We start from the raw sequence: 18,246 nt of genomic DNA on the forward strand, positions 1-18,246 counted from the left end.
TAGCGCTCTACCACTTGAGCCACAGCGCCACTTCCGGCTTTTTTCTTTTTGCTTATGTGGTGCTGAGGAATCGAACCCAGGGCCTCAGGCATGCAAGGCACATACTCTACCACTGAGCCATCTTCCCAGCCCCAAGTTGTTTTTTTTTTAAGAAATATTTTCTTTTTTTTTTGCTTAAATTGCTTTTTATTACCTCGTGAGAGGTGTGGCTTAAAAAATATGGAATGCTTCACAAATTTGCATGTCATCCTTGCACAGGGGCCATGCTAATCTTCTCTGTATCGTTCCAATATGTGCTGCCGAAGCAAGCACAAGAAATATTTTCTTAATTGATAAATGGATGAAGTAACTAGCCAAATGCAAAGTATACATACTGCTTTTCTGGTATTTATTCTTTTAGAAGGAATTTAATGTATGTCCTCACTGTTAATCATTGCTGCTATTTTTATGCTTGGTACTTAGGAAATATATGTATATAGTATATTGCTATAGAGAATCTATGGGAAGTATATATATATATATATATATATATTTTTTTTTTTGGTTGGTCGTGGGGCTTGAACTCTGGGCTTAGGTGCTGTCCCTGCACTTCTCAACTCAAGGTGAGTACTCTACTGCTTGAGCCACAGTGCCACTTCCGGTTTTCTAGTGGTTTATTGGAGATAAGAGTCTCATAGACTTTCCTGCCCAGGCTGGCTTTGAACCGAGATCCTCAGATCTCAGCCTCTTGAGTAGCTAGGATTACAGGCGTGAGCCACCGGCGTCCAGCCTGGAAAGTTTATTCTTTTTAGTCCCCTGCTTGCTTTCATCCACTTGTTTAAAAGAAGTTCAAGGAAGCCAGGTACTGGTACTGGTGGCTCATGCCTGTAATCCTAACTACTCTGGAGGCTAAGATCTGAGTATCACAATTCAAAGCCTGACCAGATAGGACTGTCCCAGAGATTCTTATTCCCAATTAACTACCAGAAAAAGTGAGAAGTAAGCTATGGATCAAGTGGTAGAGCACTAGCCTTGAGTAAAAAGTCCCAGAGACAGCACCCAGATCCTGAGTTCAAGCTCCAGGCATGGCACACAAAAAAGGAAAAGGTCAAGAAGATGTTTAAGACACTTGAAAGAAGAATAATGGACCCCCATGTACCTGTTTCCCATTTTAAGAAATAATCATTGCAGATTCAGTTGAATCCTCTGATGGTATCTCACTTTCTCCTGTCTATGCCATATGTGTTTATGGTGTGTCTTCAACTACACATATATATGGCATAGAAACACTATATATTTTTATTATATTTGTTCTAGGCAATTCACAGTATCCTACAGAAGTTATTTTACAGCTTTCTTTTTTGTTTAATGTTATTGAGATTCAGTTATGAATACACTTAACTGGAATATTCATTTGCTATGTAGATTATTACACTGTACAGCTGTTTAGGATTTAGTCATTCAATGGGGACAGGTTTCTAACTTGCTTATTTCTACTAATTTAATAGCTGACACAGTGTTTACCATATTTCACATACTGTACTGAAAGCTTTATAAATGTTACTAGAAACATTTTTACATGAAAATTTCTTTCTTCTTTTTTTTTTTTGTCAGTTGTGAGGCTTGAACTCTGGGCCCAGGTGCTGTCCCTCAGTTCTTCTCAGTTCTTCTCAGTTCTTCAGCTCAAAGCTAGCTAGTTCTGTACCACTCGAGCCACAGTTAGCTTTTTCTGTTAATGTACTGAGCAATCAAACCCAGGGCCTCATGCATGCAAGGCAAACACCCTATCACTGAGCCACCTTCCCAGCCCCTACACAAAAATTTCTATATTTCCTAGCAATGAAATTATTGACAAAGTTGTTAGTTGTTAATCCTTTCTTATTTTTATACTTTGTCAAAGATAAGTGCTGAGTGAGATGTTTTTTCAGCTAACAATAGCAATACAAACCCAGAAACTGAGCTTGAACATCTTTATTTGTAGAGCTACATCTTTATTTGTAGAGCTCATGCTAAAGCCTGCCATATTATTAACCTTCCAACAAAATACTCCTTTCAACACTATAGCCAAAGTTTTTTTTCTTTTTAATAAGGGTAGTGTGCTACAAAGATAGCAGGGAAAATAAATTATTAGCACATCACAAGTATTTCATTGCAGTGCACTGTATTAGGTTAAACTTCATTGAGCAGTAAGCAAGTTAAGAGCATGAAGAGTGTTCTTTTTTGTGAGTAAACTTATTTTGTGATTTGAAAACTTTTGTTCTGAATTTAGGTCTTCTACCTGATTATCCTAGCAAGTACGCAGTTTTAAACCATGTTCACAGCTGATACCAGGGGCCCATGACTGTAATCCTAGCTACTTAGAGGCTTTGATTCAGAGGATCATAGTTTGAAGCCAACAAGACTCCCACCTCCAAAGTAGCCTGAAAAAAAATCCTAGCTGAACATGTGATTCAAGTGGTAAAGCTCCAAACAAGCAAGGAAGCTAAGCAAACACAAGACCCTGAGTTCAAACTTTGAGTGACAACAAAAAAAATAACAAAACAAAACTCAAGCAAACAAAAATGTTTGTGAAGAGATACATACTGTTATGTGATACTTTTTTATTTTCTCTCTGTTCTGCAGGAGTTTAATACCTCTTTTAATGGAGAGACTATTGAAAACATTCCCTAAGAAATTTTACAAATTGGGACTGACTATAGGATTACTTTAACTTAACTGTTACTTTAAATAAAAAAACAAAAAAGGTTATAAGGAGCAAGATCCAAGGTACAGGACTTAAGCTGTAGCTTTATGGCAGAGCAGTTACTTAATACTTAAGGTCCTGGGTTTGATCTCAGCACTGAAAAAGAGAGAAAGGCAGGCAGAGGCAAAAGAGAAAGAAAAGATCCAATGTTCAATGTACATTTTAAAGTGTCTTGTTTAATGCTATGTTATAAGTATATCACAATGAGTAAATTCAGCAGTGACTAGAAATTTTCATCTGGGAATCAGCCCTTTCCAAATCCTACTGTTCTAGAGAATGAATTTTGACCAGTTCCCTGGACTCACTGTTCTAAGAGAGGTGAATGTGGACTAACCAGTATGGAAATTGCTTCAATATTTATTTACTCAAAAGATATTTACAGACATCCAGGTGGTAGGTGTATATTTATTAATAAGACAAACAATTTCCTTGCTGCAGCTTAGATTCTGCTATCCCATGTGTGTGTTTTCTTGTTTCTAATCTGGTAGGAAAGGACCTATATTATTATACAGAGCAGTTTTGCATGGGCACATTTTCGGAGCTAATTCTAGGACTTTGGCTTGACTGTGATATATAACCACTAGAAGCTGGAATTATACTGACAGTCATACCTACTTGGAAGGCTAAGATCAGGAGACTCATGGTTCAAGGCCATCCGAGGCAAAAAGTTTGTCCTAAATCCCCATCTCAACCAATAAAAGGCTGGATACAGTGGTAGATATCTGTCACCTCACCTGCTTAGGAAGCATAAATAGGATTAGAGTCCAGGCCAGCCTGACATATACATGAAATACTATTCAAAGAGTAACTAGAGCAAATTGGATTCTGCGGGGTGACTTAACTGGCAAATGGCAGGGCCCTGAATTCAGACCCCAGTGCTACCTAAAAAGCAAAACAAAACAAATATTGATAGTCATATTTCAGAAAAGATAAAATTGGAATGTTTGGAGAAGCAAACCTTTCTTTAGACCTTGTTTTTAAAAACTCAAAATAGCCAGGTACTGGTGGTTCATGCCAATATCCTATCTACTAGGGAGGCTGAGATTGAGAGGATAGAAGTACTACCTGCCTGTCATCCACTGTGTTGAAAAGCTTAAAATAGGCAGATCAAGGTCCAGGTAAATGCCTGGACAAGAATCAAGACTAACATATATGAAAAGGGCCAGAAGTGTGGCCCAATGGTAGAGTGCTTGTCTATAAAGTGTGAGGCTCTGAGTTCAAACCACATATCGGTCAAAACAATAAAAATCATTACTAAAGTCTGGTGTAGTGTTTTATGTCTATAATCCCAACCCTTAGGATGTTGACACAGGAAGATTGAGAGTTCCGGGCCAGCTTGGGCTATACAACAAGACCTGTCTCAAAAATAAATAAATAAATCGTTAGCTACTTTGGCTATTTTGCTGCTGGTTATTGCTGGGAAACATACAAGTACGGTAGCTGAGGTACTTTTTGATGTTGAACTGATAATTATATTTGTTTTACCAAAGGACAAATAAAGCTTTCAATAAGATTGGAGAATATGATCATTGTATGGGCATTTGTCTCTGTCCAAATAACTGATCTGTATTAAGATGCTCAGATGATAATAATTACTTGGGGTGAGGGATAGCATTTTTTTTCAGGAAAGGCTACAAAAACTTGAAGGAGATGGGGTTTTAGAATTTGAGTATCTAAAATGTTCCATCAAAAAAGTTAAATTTTTGACTAATTGATCTGATGTTTTAAAAAAAACCATGTTTTTGCCAAACAAGATGAGGTGATTGCATATCATGAATGGAATTAATAGAAGGTTTTAACATGCTGAAGGTGGCTGGCTATATTTATCATGATTGCTAACTAGTTCATGCTAGAACATTTCAATTTTATTTCTTCTTGGTAAGGGTTGTGAAAAGAAAGAAGAATTTCAGGAATCATAATTTTGGAGGGTAAAACCTTGAAAAATACTGGGTACTGGTGGCATATGCCTATAATCCTAGAATGCTGAGATCCAAGAATTGGAGTTCAAAGCCAGCCTGGGCAGGAAAGTTCATGAGACATTGCCAATTAACCAGCAATTAGCAGGAAGTGGAGCTATGGCTTTTGTGGTAGAATGCTGGCCTTAAGCCAAAAGGTTTAGAGACAGGGCCCAGGCCCTGAGTTTAAACCCTAGGACTAGTAACACACACACAGACACACACACACACCCCGAAAGATTATCACAGGGGTTCCATAGGTACACACACACACACACACACACACACACACACCCTGAAAGATTATCACAGGCTCCGTAACATAACTATAAAACATTTATATGCCCTGAGTTCAAACCCCAGGGCTAGTACCACACACATACCCTGAAGGATTATCACAGGCTTCATAACGTAACTATAAAACATTTTTATGCCTTCTTTTGTAAGGAGTTTATAGTTTACTGTTTGGGTACTTTTTTTTTGCGGGGGGGAGGTCTGGTCATGGGGCCTGAACTCTGGGCCTGGGCGCTGTCCCTCAGCTCTTCAGCTCAAGGCTAGCACTCTACCACTTGAGCCATAGTGTCACTTCCGGCTTTTTTTTTCTTTTTGCTTATGTGGTGCTGAGGGATTGAACCCAGGGCCTCAGGCATGCAAGGCAAGCGCTCTACCACTGAGCCACCTTCCCAGCCCCTGGGTACATTTTTTTTTTCTTTTTTCTTTTTCTTTTTTGTTGGTGATGGGGCTTGAACTCTGGACTTGGGCGCTGTCCCTATGCTCTTCAGCTCAAGGCGAGTGCTCTACCGCTTGAGTCACAGTGCCACTTCTGGTTTTCTAGTGGTTTATTGGATATAAGAGTCTCACAGACTTTCCTGCCTGGGCTGGCTTTGAATCCTAGCTACTCAGGAGGCTGAGATCTGAGGATTACAGGCGAGAGCCAACGGCTCCCAGCTCCACTTCCAGTTTTCTAGTGGTTTATTGTAGATAAGAGTCTCATGAGAAGTGGCACTGTGGCTCAAGCTGTAGAGTGCTCGCCTTGAGCTGAAGAGCCGAGGGATAGCGTCCAAGCCCCACGACCGACCAAAAAAAAAAAAAAAGTCTCACAGATTTTCCTGCCCGGGCTGGCTTTGAACTGTGATCCTTAGATTTCAGCCTCCTGAGTAGCCAGGATTACAGGCATGAGCCATTGGCACCCAGATTTTTTTTAGTACATTTTTAATGGAGTTCATCATAACATTTCCATACATGTACATTATGTACTCTGATCTTTGTTCCCAAATACCCTCTTATCTCCCTATCCCACTGATCCCCTTCCTCTTGCCAAATAGTCTCCATTCTACTTTCAGGTCTATTTGTTGTGGTACTGGAGTTTGAACTTAAGGATTTGAGCTTAGTAGGCAGGTACTCTACTACTTGAGCCATACCTCCCACCATTTTTGATTCATTAAAAAAATTTTTTTATTGTGAAAATGTTGTACAGAGAGGTTATAATTACATGGACAAGGTAACAAATACATTTCTTATCAAGCATTGTTACCTCCTCCTTTGATTCCCCTTCCCATCCCTTCCCATCCTCACCCCCGATTATTTTTTTGAGTAAGATCTCATGTCCAGTCTGATGTGGGCCAAAATCCTGCTATTTATGCTTCCTAGGTAGCTGGGATGACAGACACAGACCACTGCTCCCAGCTTTTTATTGGTTGAGATTGAGGCAGACCTCAAACCATGATATTTCTGATCTCAGTCTCCCAAGTAGCTAGGATTACAGACATTAGTCACTATACCTGGATTTTTTTAGAAATCTAAATTCCACATGTGAGAGAAAAGATGTAACATGTTTTTGAGTCTAGTTTATTTTGCTTAACATGATGATATCTAATTCTGTCATTTTTCCTGCAGATGACATAATTTTGTTCCTTATGACTGAGCCAAACTCCATTGTTTAGTTTCCTTTTACGTAATTTGTTCTTCAAATTTAGGGTCTAATTAGACACTTATGTTACTATCACCTGGGAAACCACAAACAAGCATTTGGAATGTCTTTATATTCAGTTATTTTGTTGGTTGGATGTGCTTTGTTTTTTTGTTTTATTGGTTTTGTTTTTTTGTTTTGTTTTGTGGGGGGGTGTTTTTTTTCTTTTTTTCCAGTCCTGGGGCTTGAACTCAGGGCCTGGGCACCGTCCTTGAGCTTCTTTTGCTCAAGGCTCACACTCTACCATTTGAGCAACCGTGCCACTTCCAGCTTTTTCTGTTTATGTGGTACTAAGGAATTGAACCCAGGGCTTCATGCATACTAGGCAAGCATTTTACCACTAAGCCACATTCCCAGCGCTTGTTTTTTTGTTTTGAAGCAGAGTCTCACTGTAAGACTTAGGCTAGCCTAGAACTCACCCTGTAATCAAGCTGGTCTTAAACTCACAATCCTCCTGTTTCATATGCCAGAGTGTTGAGATTACAGGTGTGTACCATGTCTAACACATTCAGTTGTATTTTATACTGTATTTAATAGCATAAAATATATTCTCTTTATAAGAAAAGTTTTATAAAAATCAGTTTCCAAAGAGTTAGAGGAAGTATTTACTCCATCTCTTTGTTTTAAGAGTGTTTTAAACAACTTGAGTAATGAATTTTCTTTAATTTCTCTTTAGTTCTGATACAACACCCCTTTTAAATGGATCAAGCCAAGACAGAATGTTTGAGACAATGGCAATAGAGATTGAACAGCTTTTGGCAAGGGTAAGTGCTTTCTGTATAATGGCCACTCTGCTAGTATCTGAATACTAGATGTAACTGCATTATATTAATGCAGATACGTTTATTGAAATCATCCATTCAAGTTGTGCTTCTTCCAAAGCTACTGGAGCTTTTTTTGACAGCCATCTCCATGTTATATGGCTATTATTTTATCCTGTATGGATTATTTAGGGGAAGTGCTGAATTTTGGGTTTTGTTTTGGTTTGTGTTTATTGTCTTGTTGTCTGCCAAGAGGACATATGGGCAAATAGTTTACTTTTAGCTATTTATAGTGCTTTCTAAAATATTTTCCCTTCCTAGCTTACAGGGGTAAATGATAAAATGGCAGAATATACCAATAGTGCCGGCGTCCCCTCCTTGAATGCAGCACTGATGCATACATTACAACGACATAGAGACATACTACAGGTAAAAACCAAAAGGATATGTTGAAAATAATCTATACAACTTGTGTGTGGGGACAGGAGGGAAAACCTGGGGGAGAGCAAGGGAAGGAGTGACATTGTCCAAAACAGAATATACTCATTACCTGATTTATATAACTGTAACCCCTCTGTATATCACCTTTATAATAACAGGTTTTTTTAAGACAAAAGAAAAAAGAAAAAAACCCAAAAGGAACCAATCAACAAAATGGTTTTTTAAAGCTCCAGTACCAACACATACTCATTAAGTAAATGTATACAAATAAAAAATACTTTATTTACCTAATGCAGAAGTTTGAATATCAGATTAAAAGCTACCATTATTGTTAGTGGTAAAGCACAAAAAACATTCCCATTAAAGGAAAATGCAACACAACCGAAGGATGCCTTTTGTCACCACAGATGTATCCCATGATTGTTTTGGTAGTTTGGGGTGGTCCAATTAAGCTAAGAGGAGGAGGAGGAGAGAGAAGAGAGAAAAGAGAAATTGGGAAGGAAGAGACAAAATTCCTATAATGAAGCAAGATAAGATGATATGTCTGGTATACTTAAGAAAATTAAAACCAGGCACTGGTGGCTCATGCCTGTAATCCTAGCTACACAATAAACTGAGATCTGAAGATCACAATTCAGAGCCAACCCAGGCAGGAAAGTCCATGAGACTCTTATCACCAATTAATCACAGAAAAGCTGGAAGTGGTGCTATGGTTCAAGTGGTAGAGTACTAACCTTGAGTGAAAAGGAGCTCAGGGACAGTGCCCAAGCCCAGAATTTGAGCTCCAGGACTGGCCAAAAAAATAAATAAATAACTAAATTCCATGAAGTGATAGTTTACTAAATAAATTATCAAAGCAAATATTTTTCCTACATACAAAAAATAACCTATTAGTATAATAGAAGGGGAAGGGAGTGTAGCTCAGTTACAGAATGCACAAAGCCTTGTGTTCAACCTTTAATGCCAAAAAAAGAAAGAAAACTACTAGAAAGAAACTAAAATCTTTCTGTATAAATTTAATAAGAAATGTGTGGAAATTGTAAATGTGAAATTCTACAGAAGGACATAGAAGATTTAAGTATAGAAAGGAATTATTCTGCTTTTGGATAGGGAGGTTTCTTTCAAAATCAACTTACACACTGAATATCATACATTGAAAATAGTTTTTTTTTTTTAATCTTAGAATTTTTTTCTCAATAGTTCTAGGTCTTATAACAGGGTACTAGAAAATAGGGATGGTAGTTTAAAATTTGCTGTATGATGACAAACCACAACTAGTTCAATGAAATGAACATAAATAATTAACTTCTATTGAGACTGGATGTTGATTTATTTCAGGATTACACACATGAGTTCCATAAAACCAAAGCAAATTTTATGGCAATACGGGAAAGGGAAAATCTCATGGGATCAGTACGAAAAGATATTGAGTAAGTTACTTTTTATGTTATTTGTAGAACTTTTTTAAAATTTAGAGTATGTCTATGGTTAATAAATTGATTAGTAAAGCCAAGATTTAGATTCTAGGGTTTCTAATTTCCATTTTACTGCCAGTCCTGTGTTGACCCTAGTGTCACCATGAGTCCCTGCGAATCATTACCTTCCTGGTTAATTCAGAGTCCAGCTCAGATAATTCTTTCATGTATTTTCTCATCTCTTACCCTAAGAATTTATTGCCAATAACTGACCTCTCTCTGTTTCCTTCCTGATTACCACCTAACTTTTACTCCTTACTCCAACAGTCACACATTCAGGCAGATATTAATGCAGCCTTGAAATACTGTCACTTTCCTGGTACATCCTTGTGCTTTGTGCTGTGGTGCTGCCTCTCACCAGTCTTTCAGTTCTAACAGCAGCACTTTGTCTCTCTATAGTATTTGTGCAGTTAATAAATTTCATTTTTTTGGTGCCGGTCCTGGGGCTTGAACTCAAGGCCTGGGCACTGTCCTTGAGCTTTGTTCAAGGCTGGAACTCTACCAATTAAGCCACAGCTCTATTTCCAGCTTTTTAGTAATTTGAGATGAGTCTCACAGTCTTCCCTGGCTTTGAATCTCAATCCTCAGATCTCAGCCTCCTGGGTAGCTAGGATTACAGGCATGATCTACCTACCGGTACCTGGCCAGTTAATGAATTTTTAAAAAATCATTCTTTTCCTTATTAGTAGGAATAAGAAGAACAAAAGTATTCACAGTAGTAATGAAAGACTTTTAAGTTTTTAAGAAGTTTTTGGCAGTACAGGGGTTTGAATCCAGGGCTTCACACTTATAGGCTCTAGCACTTGAGCCATGACTGCAATCCTTTTATTTTTATTTTTTTTTCCTCTTTTTTGGTCAGTTTTAAAGTGTTGGAGATTAATATTGAAATCTCCCAGTTGGGCAGGGAGGGAAAGAGGGAAGCACTCCTGCTCCATGAGATGTGTGCTTACAGCCTCAAAGTGTGCTTTTACCTGGAGCAAATGAAGGTACAGACAAGGGAGAAAGAAGACGTTTTGTTGCAAGAATTTGGGGTTATTTTGATGAAAACAGCAAAACATTCGTATTTGTAATAGCAGTTTTAGAAATTTTAAAATATGTACTTATTCAAAAGTATGAAGACATAGAGTTTGTCTCTTGATGTCACTAGGGTAGTTTCTTAATTTGATTTTACAGTTTCTTCTGAAAGTGTTCTTAATTTTTCTTTATCTGTTCTAGGTCTTATAAAAGTGGGTCTGGAATAAACAACAGGAGAACGGAATTGTTTTTGAAAGAACATGACCACCTCCGAAAGTAGGTATTTTTGAATGTCTGTGCACTGTCTGTTTTCTCATGCTAGTTCTCCTAACGACTACTCCAGAGAAGTGGAATTGCAGTGGTTCCAAACATAATTAGGAAAGATAGGATGCTTTTGAGTGTTTTTTTTTCTTTTATTGTTTTCCCCTTCCCATCCCTTCGTATCCTCCCCCCCGACCCCCACCAAAGTTGTAAAGTTCGTTTTTTGACATAACGACTTGTACATCTCATTGTTGCAATGGGTCCTCCTATATCCCTGTTTTAACTATTTGTTTTTTCCCTTCCCTTCCACATATACCAACATCATATATAGTGAAAGCAGAAAGCAGGGGTTGTACCATGGGGGAGGGACATACAAGGCAACAAAGATATAATCTTATAAATACGTTAGAAACAATCGCATGAAAGATCTCTCTCTCTCTCTCTTTTTTTTCTTTTTTTTGTCAGTCGTGGGGCTTGAGCTGTCCCTGAACAATTCAGCTCGAGGCTCATGCTCTACCACTTGAGCCATCATGCCACTTCTAGTTTTCTGGTGTTTTTTTTTTTTTAATTGTGATTAAGTGATTACATAATTTCCCAAATTTCACAGTATTGTGGAATAATGATGCTCATTTAAAGTCACAAGCTCATTCTAACTTTCCTGGAGCAAATTGTCTATTGCAGTCTATAACATATAATGGTGTACACATATACACCATACATGTGATCAGCAGCATGGGGTTATTTAGTAGTAGTTCGACCAGATGAGTGGAAGTTCTTTGTATCTTAAGTCCTGTTAATTTTGTTGTATCACCTAACATTTTGGATTTAACATCCACTTATCAGGGAGACCATGTACCATTTGTCTCTTTGCTCTTGGCTTACCTCGCTCAACATGATTTCTTCTAGCTCCATCCATTTCCCTGCAAATGCCATTATTTTGTCATTTCTAATGGCTGCATAATATTCCATTGTGTATAGATACCACAATTTTTGGATCCATTCATCTGTGGTGGGGCATCTGGGTTGTTTCCATATCCTAGCTATTGTGAACAGTGCTGCAATAAACATGGAGGTGCACGTGTCCTTGTATATTGGTTCCTGTTGTTCAGGGTAGATGCCTAGAAGTGGTATGACTGGGTCATAAGGGAGGTCAATCTTTAGCTTTCTAAGGACCCTCCAGACTGCTTTCCAAAGTGGTTGTATAAGTGTACATTCCCACCAGCAGTGTAATAGGGTTCCTCTTTCTCCACATCCCCTCCAGCATTTGTCGTTGGCTGATTTGTGGATGTGGGACATTCTGACTGGGGTAAGGTGGTATCTCAGGGTTGTCTTTATTTGCATTTCCTTCACCACCAGGGATGGTGAACATTTCCTCATGTGTTTCTTTGCCTTTTTTTTTTTTTTTTGGTTGGCCGGTGGGGCTTGAACTCTGGGCCTGGGCGCTGTCCCTCAGCTCTTCAGCTCAAGGTGAGCGCTCTACCACTTGAGCTACAGCGCCACTTCCGGTTTTCTGGTGGTTTATTGGAGATAGGAGTCTCACGGTCTCTCCTGCCCGGGCTGGCTTTGAACCTCAATCCTCAGATCTCAGCCTCCTGAGTAGCTAAGACTACAGGCGTGAGCCACCAGCGCCCGGCTTCCTTGCCATTTTTATTTCTTCATCTGAGAAGTCCCTCTTTAGTTCCCTTGCCCATTTAGTAATTGGTTTGTTAGGTTTGGGAGGGATTAGTTTCTTGAGTTCCCTGTATATACTGGATGTTAACCCCTTGTCTGATATACTGGTGGTAAATATTTTTTCCCAATTAGTTGGTTGTCTTTCTAGCTTGGTTGCAATAGATTTAGCTGTGCAGAAGCTTTTTATTTTAAGGTAGTCCCATTTGTCGAGTCTTTCTCCAATTTGTTGTGACCCTGGGATTCTGTTCAGGAAGTTCCTTCCTGTGCTATTAGTTCAAGTGTCTCTCCTATTCTGTCCTGCAGTAGTTTCAGAGATTCAGGTTTAATGTTAAGGTGCTTTTGAGTATTTTACTTTACAGGTATTGAAAGAGGAGGATCTGACACATCCATCCCAGGGGACCATGCAGAGGCAGGCAGGCACAGGAGAAAGATTATTATAAGGTTTACTAGAGGAGACATATTTCCCCCAAGAGGGAGCACATGGCCTCCATCCCCATCCAGGTAGCAGGAGGGTCTGAGAGATAGGAAGTGAGGTAGATGGGAGTTTAGGTGGGTCTGGGCAGAGAGAGGGAGGGGCTCGCTATATGGTTGGAACTCCAGGAATGGGAGGATTTCCCTCCCCCCCCCCCCCATCTGAGAAGAGCTGAGGACCACATTCCCCACTCTGTTGTTTAATAAGAATAGGAGGTATCAGGCCAAGGGGAATGGACAGAGTTTGTTTCTTCTGGAGCTACTTCCTGCTGTCAAGGGGTGAAATAGTCAGGGGTCTCTGCTTTGTTGGTTGGCCTGGTACCATCCATGAAGCATCCGTTTGACAGTTTGGTTGTTAAAGGTCCTCCTTTTTCCATGGCAATAGTTATCTAAAATGTAAGACACAATTAATAAAAGGCAAAAATTGTTGTTAGTACCTCAAGAGAGGATGATATGGAGGGATTGATTTCCAGAAGGGGCTATCAAAGACCTGAAATTGCCTTTTCTGTCTCAAATTGGAGACATAGCATGATACCTGACTCCCGGCATCTTGGAGGATGGGGAATAAGACTTTCCTGCTTTAGGATCACAGTAACCTGGAGCTGGGGTCTTTAGGGTCCGGGTCTGCGCTGGGCAAGGCAGGGCAGTGTAAGTGATGTCTCTGCTTGCCTGAAGGAACAGGATGGCCTTGAGTTGTTTCCAAATGGTCCTGGGCAGGGGATGTTACCCTGTTGAAAGAGACTTTTGGAAAAATCAGGCAAAAGCTGACAAGGTGACAAGGTCAGTTAACATGAATGACATAGAAGAACACACATTGGCCATGAGCCAGAAATGTTTTATTTGGAGTATAAAGCCCAGTTGTAGCCCATTACAGGGAATATGAAATAACTGGACTCAGGGCAAGAAGGCAGAAAGGGGGTGTCTAAGGTCTTTTGAGTAACTGGGTAGGGGTAGCATAAAGGACTGTTTGGAAGTACCAGTCAGAAGCTACTATAAATACATATAGCAGGTAGCAAAGGCAAGACTGCTAACTATTTGCCCAGTTAGAAGATAGACAGGTATGGACATTAGGTGGGCAAGCAACTATTTCTCTTGATCTCCCAGCTCTGATTAATTTTGAAAAGGCGAGCATAAAGTGACTCCATTTCGGATGTCATCTCCTCTTACTCCTCTCCATGGTTTTCCATTGTCAGGACTGACTTTGTCCCGGTGGGTGTCTCAGCATCCATTGCTGGGATAGGTTGTCCTAGTTGGCATTTACGGTTTGGACTCAAGGCCTGCCTGGGCACTGTCCCTGAGCACTTCTGCTTGCGGCTAGTGTTTTACCACTTAAGAGTCACAATGCCACTTTCAGCCTTTGGCTGGGTACTTAGAGGTGAGAGTCTCAGGCCATGCCTCCAGCGTGGCTCCTTGCTGATTAGCTGGGAGATGGAGTTTTAGAGGGATTTTTTGTGCCCGGGATGGCTTTGAACTGTGGCAAAAGGAGACTTTGTTATAAAAACCCTTTTATCTCTAGTTAAAGCAACAAGAAGATCAATGAGATAGAGGTTACCTACAACTTATTAACAGTTGACTAACAATTACTTGTCTGGGTTTTTTCAAATAAAACCCAGTAGATGTTATTAACCTGGGACTGATTGGCACTCTAAATACTGCCCACTGCCTCTGGGCGCCTGTTTAAAGTGGCTTATATACAATATTTAACAAATGTACAGGCCTTCCTTGGGCTACAGCAGCACAGCCTGTTTAACACCTTGGTTTATAAAAGCATTTTTTGGCTGGCGGAGGAACTTGATTTTTAGTGGCCCCAACAATGCCTACCTGTGTAGGCCTTTAGACAGATCTCAAGAGGGACGTAATCTCAACTCTACAAGCTTTTTAACAGATAAAGTTAACCAGCTCAAAAGTTACTGCCGATTAGGACTTTGAGCAGATTACAGGGGTTACATTTCTTTAGTAAGACTATCACTCTCAATGCTTTTGTGTATACTATACTAGTAATAACAATAGTAATTATACTGTTAATTTATGTTTGAGTGTTCTATTACTAACATACTAAGAAGCTTTATAAAGGGTAAGTAGGCTGTGTATCAAATCTAAAAAAGAACTTTTTCTGCCATTTCTGAAGAAAATACCTAAGCACTTACGTATGTATTTTAAAAAAAGTCACTGTTTCTTTGTTTTGTTTTGACTGCTTCTGGAAATTAAACTGAGCATCCTTATGCATGTTAGACAAATACTCTGCCACTGAGCTATAACCACAGCATACTACTTTGTTTTATCTTCTTGCTTTTATTTTTGTATAACTTAAGGATCAGAAAATTACTTATTTCTGAACTTAGCCTATGAGTATTTGATTTAACTTGTACCCATGATAGTGTTAGGAATAATGTTGATATTTACTACTGCATTTCATGAACTAGTTATGTCATATGAGCTTAAGGTACTGTCAGTTCACTTGTTTTTAAAGGTCTCCACTTTAAATATCAGCTGTTAAAATCAGAACATAAAAAAAGCCAAGTGAGATAGTGTATTTCTGTAGTCCCAGCTCTGAGAAGGATTGCTTTAACCCACAAGTTTAAGACCAGCCTGGGTAATATTGAAACCCTGTCTACATACACACATGTACAAACAGAAGAGAGAAGAGGGAGGGAAGAGAAAAGAAAGGGAGATCTTTTGTGTGTGTATGTGAGTGGTGCTGGGAATTGAATACAAGATTTTATGCATGTTAGATAAGTGCTCTCCTACAAAGCTATACCATCAGCCAATGAAGGTCTTTTTTTGTTTGTTTGTTTGGTCATGTGGCTTGAACTCTGGGCTTGGGCGCTGTCCCTGCGCTCTTCAGCTCAAGGCTAGCGTTGTACTACTTGAGCCTCAGTGCCGCTTCCAGTTTTCTGCTGGTTTATTGGAGATAAGAGTCTCACGGACTTTGCTGCCCAATCTGGCTTTGAACTATGTTTCTCAGATCTCAGCCTCCTGAGTAGCTAGAGTAGCTACAGTCATGAGCCACCAGCGCCTGGCTCAATGAAGGTCTTTTTAGGAACCTGTGTACTGGCAATGTTGGAACTAATTATTCTTTCTTTATTTGCCCAATGTTACTGATTGGCACAAGGGGGCAGTCTTCCCTAGTTTTTAGTCATTTTCAGCTTTGGTAGTTGTTTTTGTATCTGATCAAGAACACTTAAAAAAAAAGCATTACATCCATAACTATATTAATACAGGTACAGAGTAGTTTAAGGGATATAATATTCAAAAAGTACAAATAAATATTAGATTGTATTATGTTTGTATTATTTATTGCCAGGTGGCCAGATATGGCAATACATGTCCGTAATCCTTATAGTTGAGAAGCTGAGGCAGCAGGATCACAAGTTTGAAGCTACTTTGAATTATATAGTAATACAGTAAAACCATTTCTCAAAGAAAAGAAAGACTAATGAAGCAGTTAGAAATGTAGTAGTTTTAGAAAGAATAATTTGAAGTTGAAAATAGTATACCAGAATGATCCTTTATGTCTAATATCCTTTATGTCATTACTTTAAAACGCATTATGCATTATATTTTATTAAAAGAATTTGCAGGAAGTTTTATATTTATTAATTATTAAAAGAAAGCATAGAATTTCATATTCGTTTTATAGGAAAAAAACTAGAACCAGGCACTGATGGCTCATGCCTGTAATCCTAGCTATTCAGGAGGCTGAGATCTGAGGATTTCAGTTCAAAACTAGCCTGGGTGGCAAAGTCTGTGAGACTTGTGTTTCCAGTTAACCACTACAAAGCCAGAAATGGAGCTGTGGCTCAAAGGGGTAAAGTGCTAGCCTTAAGCAAAAGAGCTCGGGGACAGCGTCCATGCCCTGAGTTAAAGCCCCACTACTACCCAAAGGAAGGAAGGAAGCAATTGAAGTACATGTATCTTAAGTAATTCGCTTAAGGTTATAAAAATGGTGGGAAACGGAAGTAAAACAATTTTTTGGGGGAGGGGGGTCTGGTTGTGGGTCTGAACTCTGGGCCTGGGCGCTGTCCCTCAGCTCTTCAGCTCAAGGCTAGCGCTCTACCACTTGAGCCACAGCGCCACCTCCGGCTTTTTTCTTTTTGCTTATGTGGTGCTGAGGAATCTAACCCAGGGCCTCAGGCATGCAAGGCAAGCACTCTACCACTGAGCCATCTGCCCAGCCCTGTAAAACAATTTTTTGTGTGTCTATGCAGGTTCTGGGGCTTAAACTCTTAGCTTTTTTCACTCTCCCACTTGAGCCACAGTTCTATTCCAGCTTTTTGGTAGTCAATTGGAAATGAGTGTCTCACAAACTTTCCTGTCCAGACTAGCCTCCAATTGTGATTCTCAGAGATCAGCCTCCTGAGTAGCTAGGATTACGAGTATGAACTACCACTGCCTTGCTCACGTTTCCATTTTTGTTTCATCAAAGTACAAAGTCTACTGATATACTGTATATGTGTGTATGTATACATACATACACACAGATAGATAGATAGACAGACAGACAGACAGACATTCTTGTGGGGAAGCTTTTCTTTATCCTGTACAAAGAAAAAATGAGTCCGGATGAAATTAAGTGGATTTTGACCATTTAATGAATTCCAAGAATTGTTAAGACTAAAAGCAAGGTCTTCACCTTGGCTCTCAATATTGGAACACAGACATTTAAAAAAAATCAGTGTTTAAAAAAATAAATTACAAACCTGGGCACCAGTGGCTCATACCTGTAATCCTATCTACTCAGGAGCTAAGATCTGAGATTATAGTTTAAGGCCAGTGTGGGCAGAAAGTCCATGAGACTCTTGTCTCCAATTAACCATCAAAAATCCACAAGTAGAGCTATGGCTCTAATGGTAGAATGCTAGCTCTGAGTTTAAGCCCCAGGACTGGCACAATAAATAAATACATAAATTAATAAATAACCAACCAACCAATACTTGCTAGGTAATAATTTAAGATTTTGGCTATATGTTTACAAAATAATATTAAAAGCATCCTCTGGCTTTCAGTGTTTTATTTCATTTGCTAAGTGCCCTGAGTTTTTTTTCCCAAAAATTAACTTATTTAAAATAACAAAAGGTATAGATGTTCTTTATAATACTTATTTTTAAAAGTATGACTAGGGGCTGGGAATGTATAGTGGTAGAGTGCTTGCCTAGGTGCATGAAACCCTGGGTACAATTCCTCAGTACCACATAAACAGAAAATACCACAATTAGCACTGTGGCTCAAGTGGTAGATTACTAGTCCTTACCAAAAGAAGCTCAGGGACAGTGCTTGGGCCTGAGTTCAAGCCCCAAGATGGGAAAAGAAAAAAAAAGTGCCGGGCGCTGGTGGCTCACGCCTGTAATCCTAGCTACTCAGGAGGCTGAAATCTGAGGATCACGGTTCAAAGCCAGCCCGGGCAGGAAAGTCCGTGAGACTCCTATCTCCAATAAACCACCAGAAAACCGGAAGTGGCGCTGTAGCTCAAGTGGTAGAGCGCTCACCTTGAGCTGAAGAGCTGAGG

General features: G+C 39.4%; 1 protein-coding gene across 2 annotated transcripts in view; it reads left to right on the top strand.

Moving 5' to 3' along the window:
- Gosr1 (golgi SNAP receptor complex member 1) overlaps nt 1-18,246 on the top strand; it is a 42,924-nt gene that overhangs the window by 3,465 nt on the left and 21,213 nt on the right. For both annotated transcript variants that reach the window (XM_013016582.1, XM_013016583.1), the window contains exons 3-6: nt 7,323-7,410; nt 7,729-7,836; nt 9,187-9,278; nt 10,539-10,613. In XM_013016582.1, coding sequence (XP_012872036.1) covers nt 7,323-7,410; nt 7,729-7,836; nt 9,187-9,278; nt 10,539-10,613 — 363 coding nt within the window. The remainder of the gene's footprint in view (nt 1-7,322; nt 7,411-7,728; nt 7,837-9,186; nt 9,279-10,538; nt 10,614-18,246) is intronic.

The sequence above is a fragment of the Dipodomys ordii genome, unplaced genomic scaffold (genome assembly GCF_000151885.1).
Source record: "Dipodomys ordii isolate 6190 unplaced genomic scaffold, Dord_2.0 Scaffold31, whole genome shotgun sequence".
In the NCBI taxonomy this organism is placed as follows: domain Eukaryota; kingdom Metazoa; phylum Chordata; class Mammalia; order Rodentia; family Heteromyidae; genus Dipodomys; species Dipodomys ordii.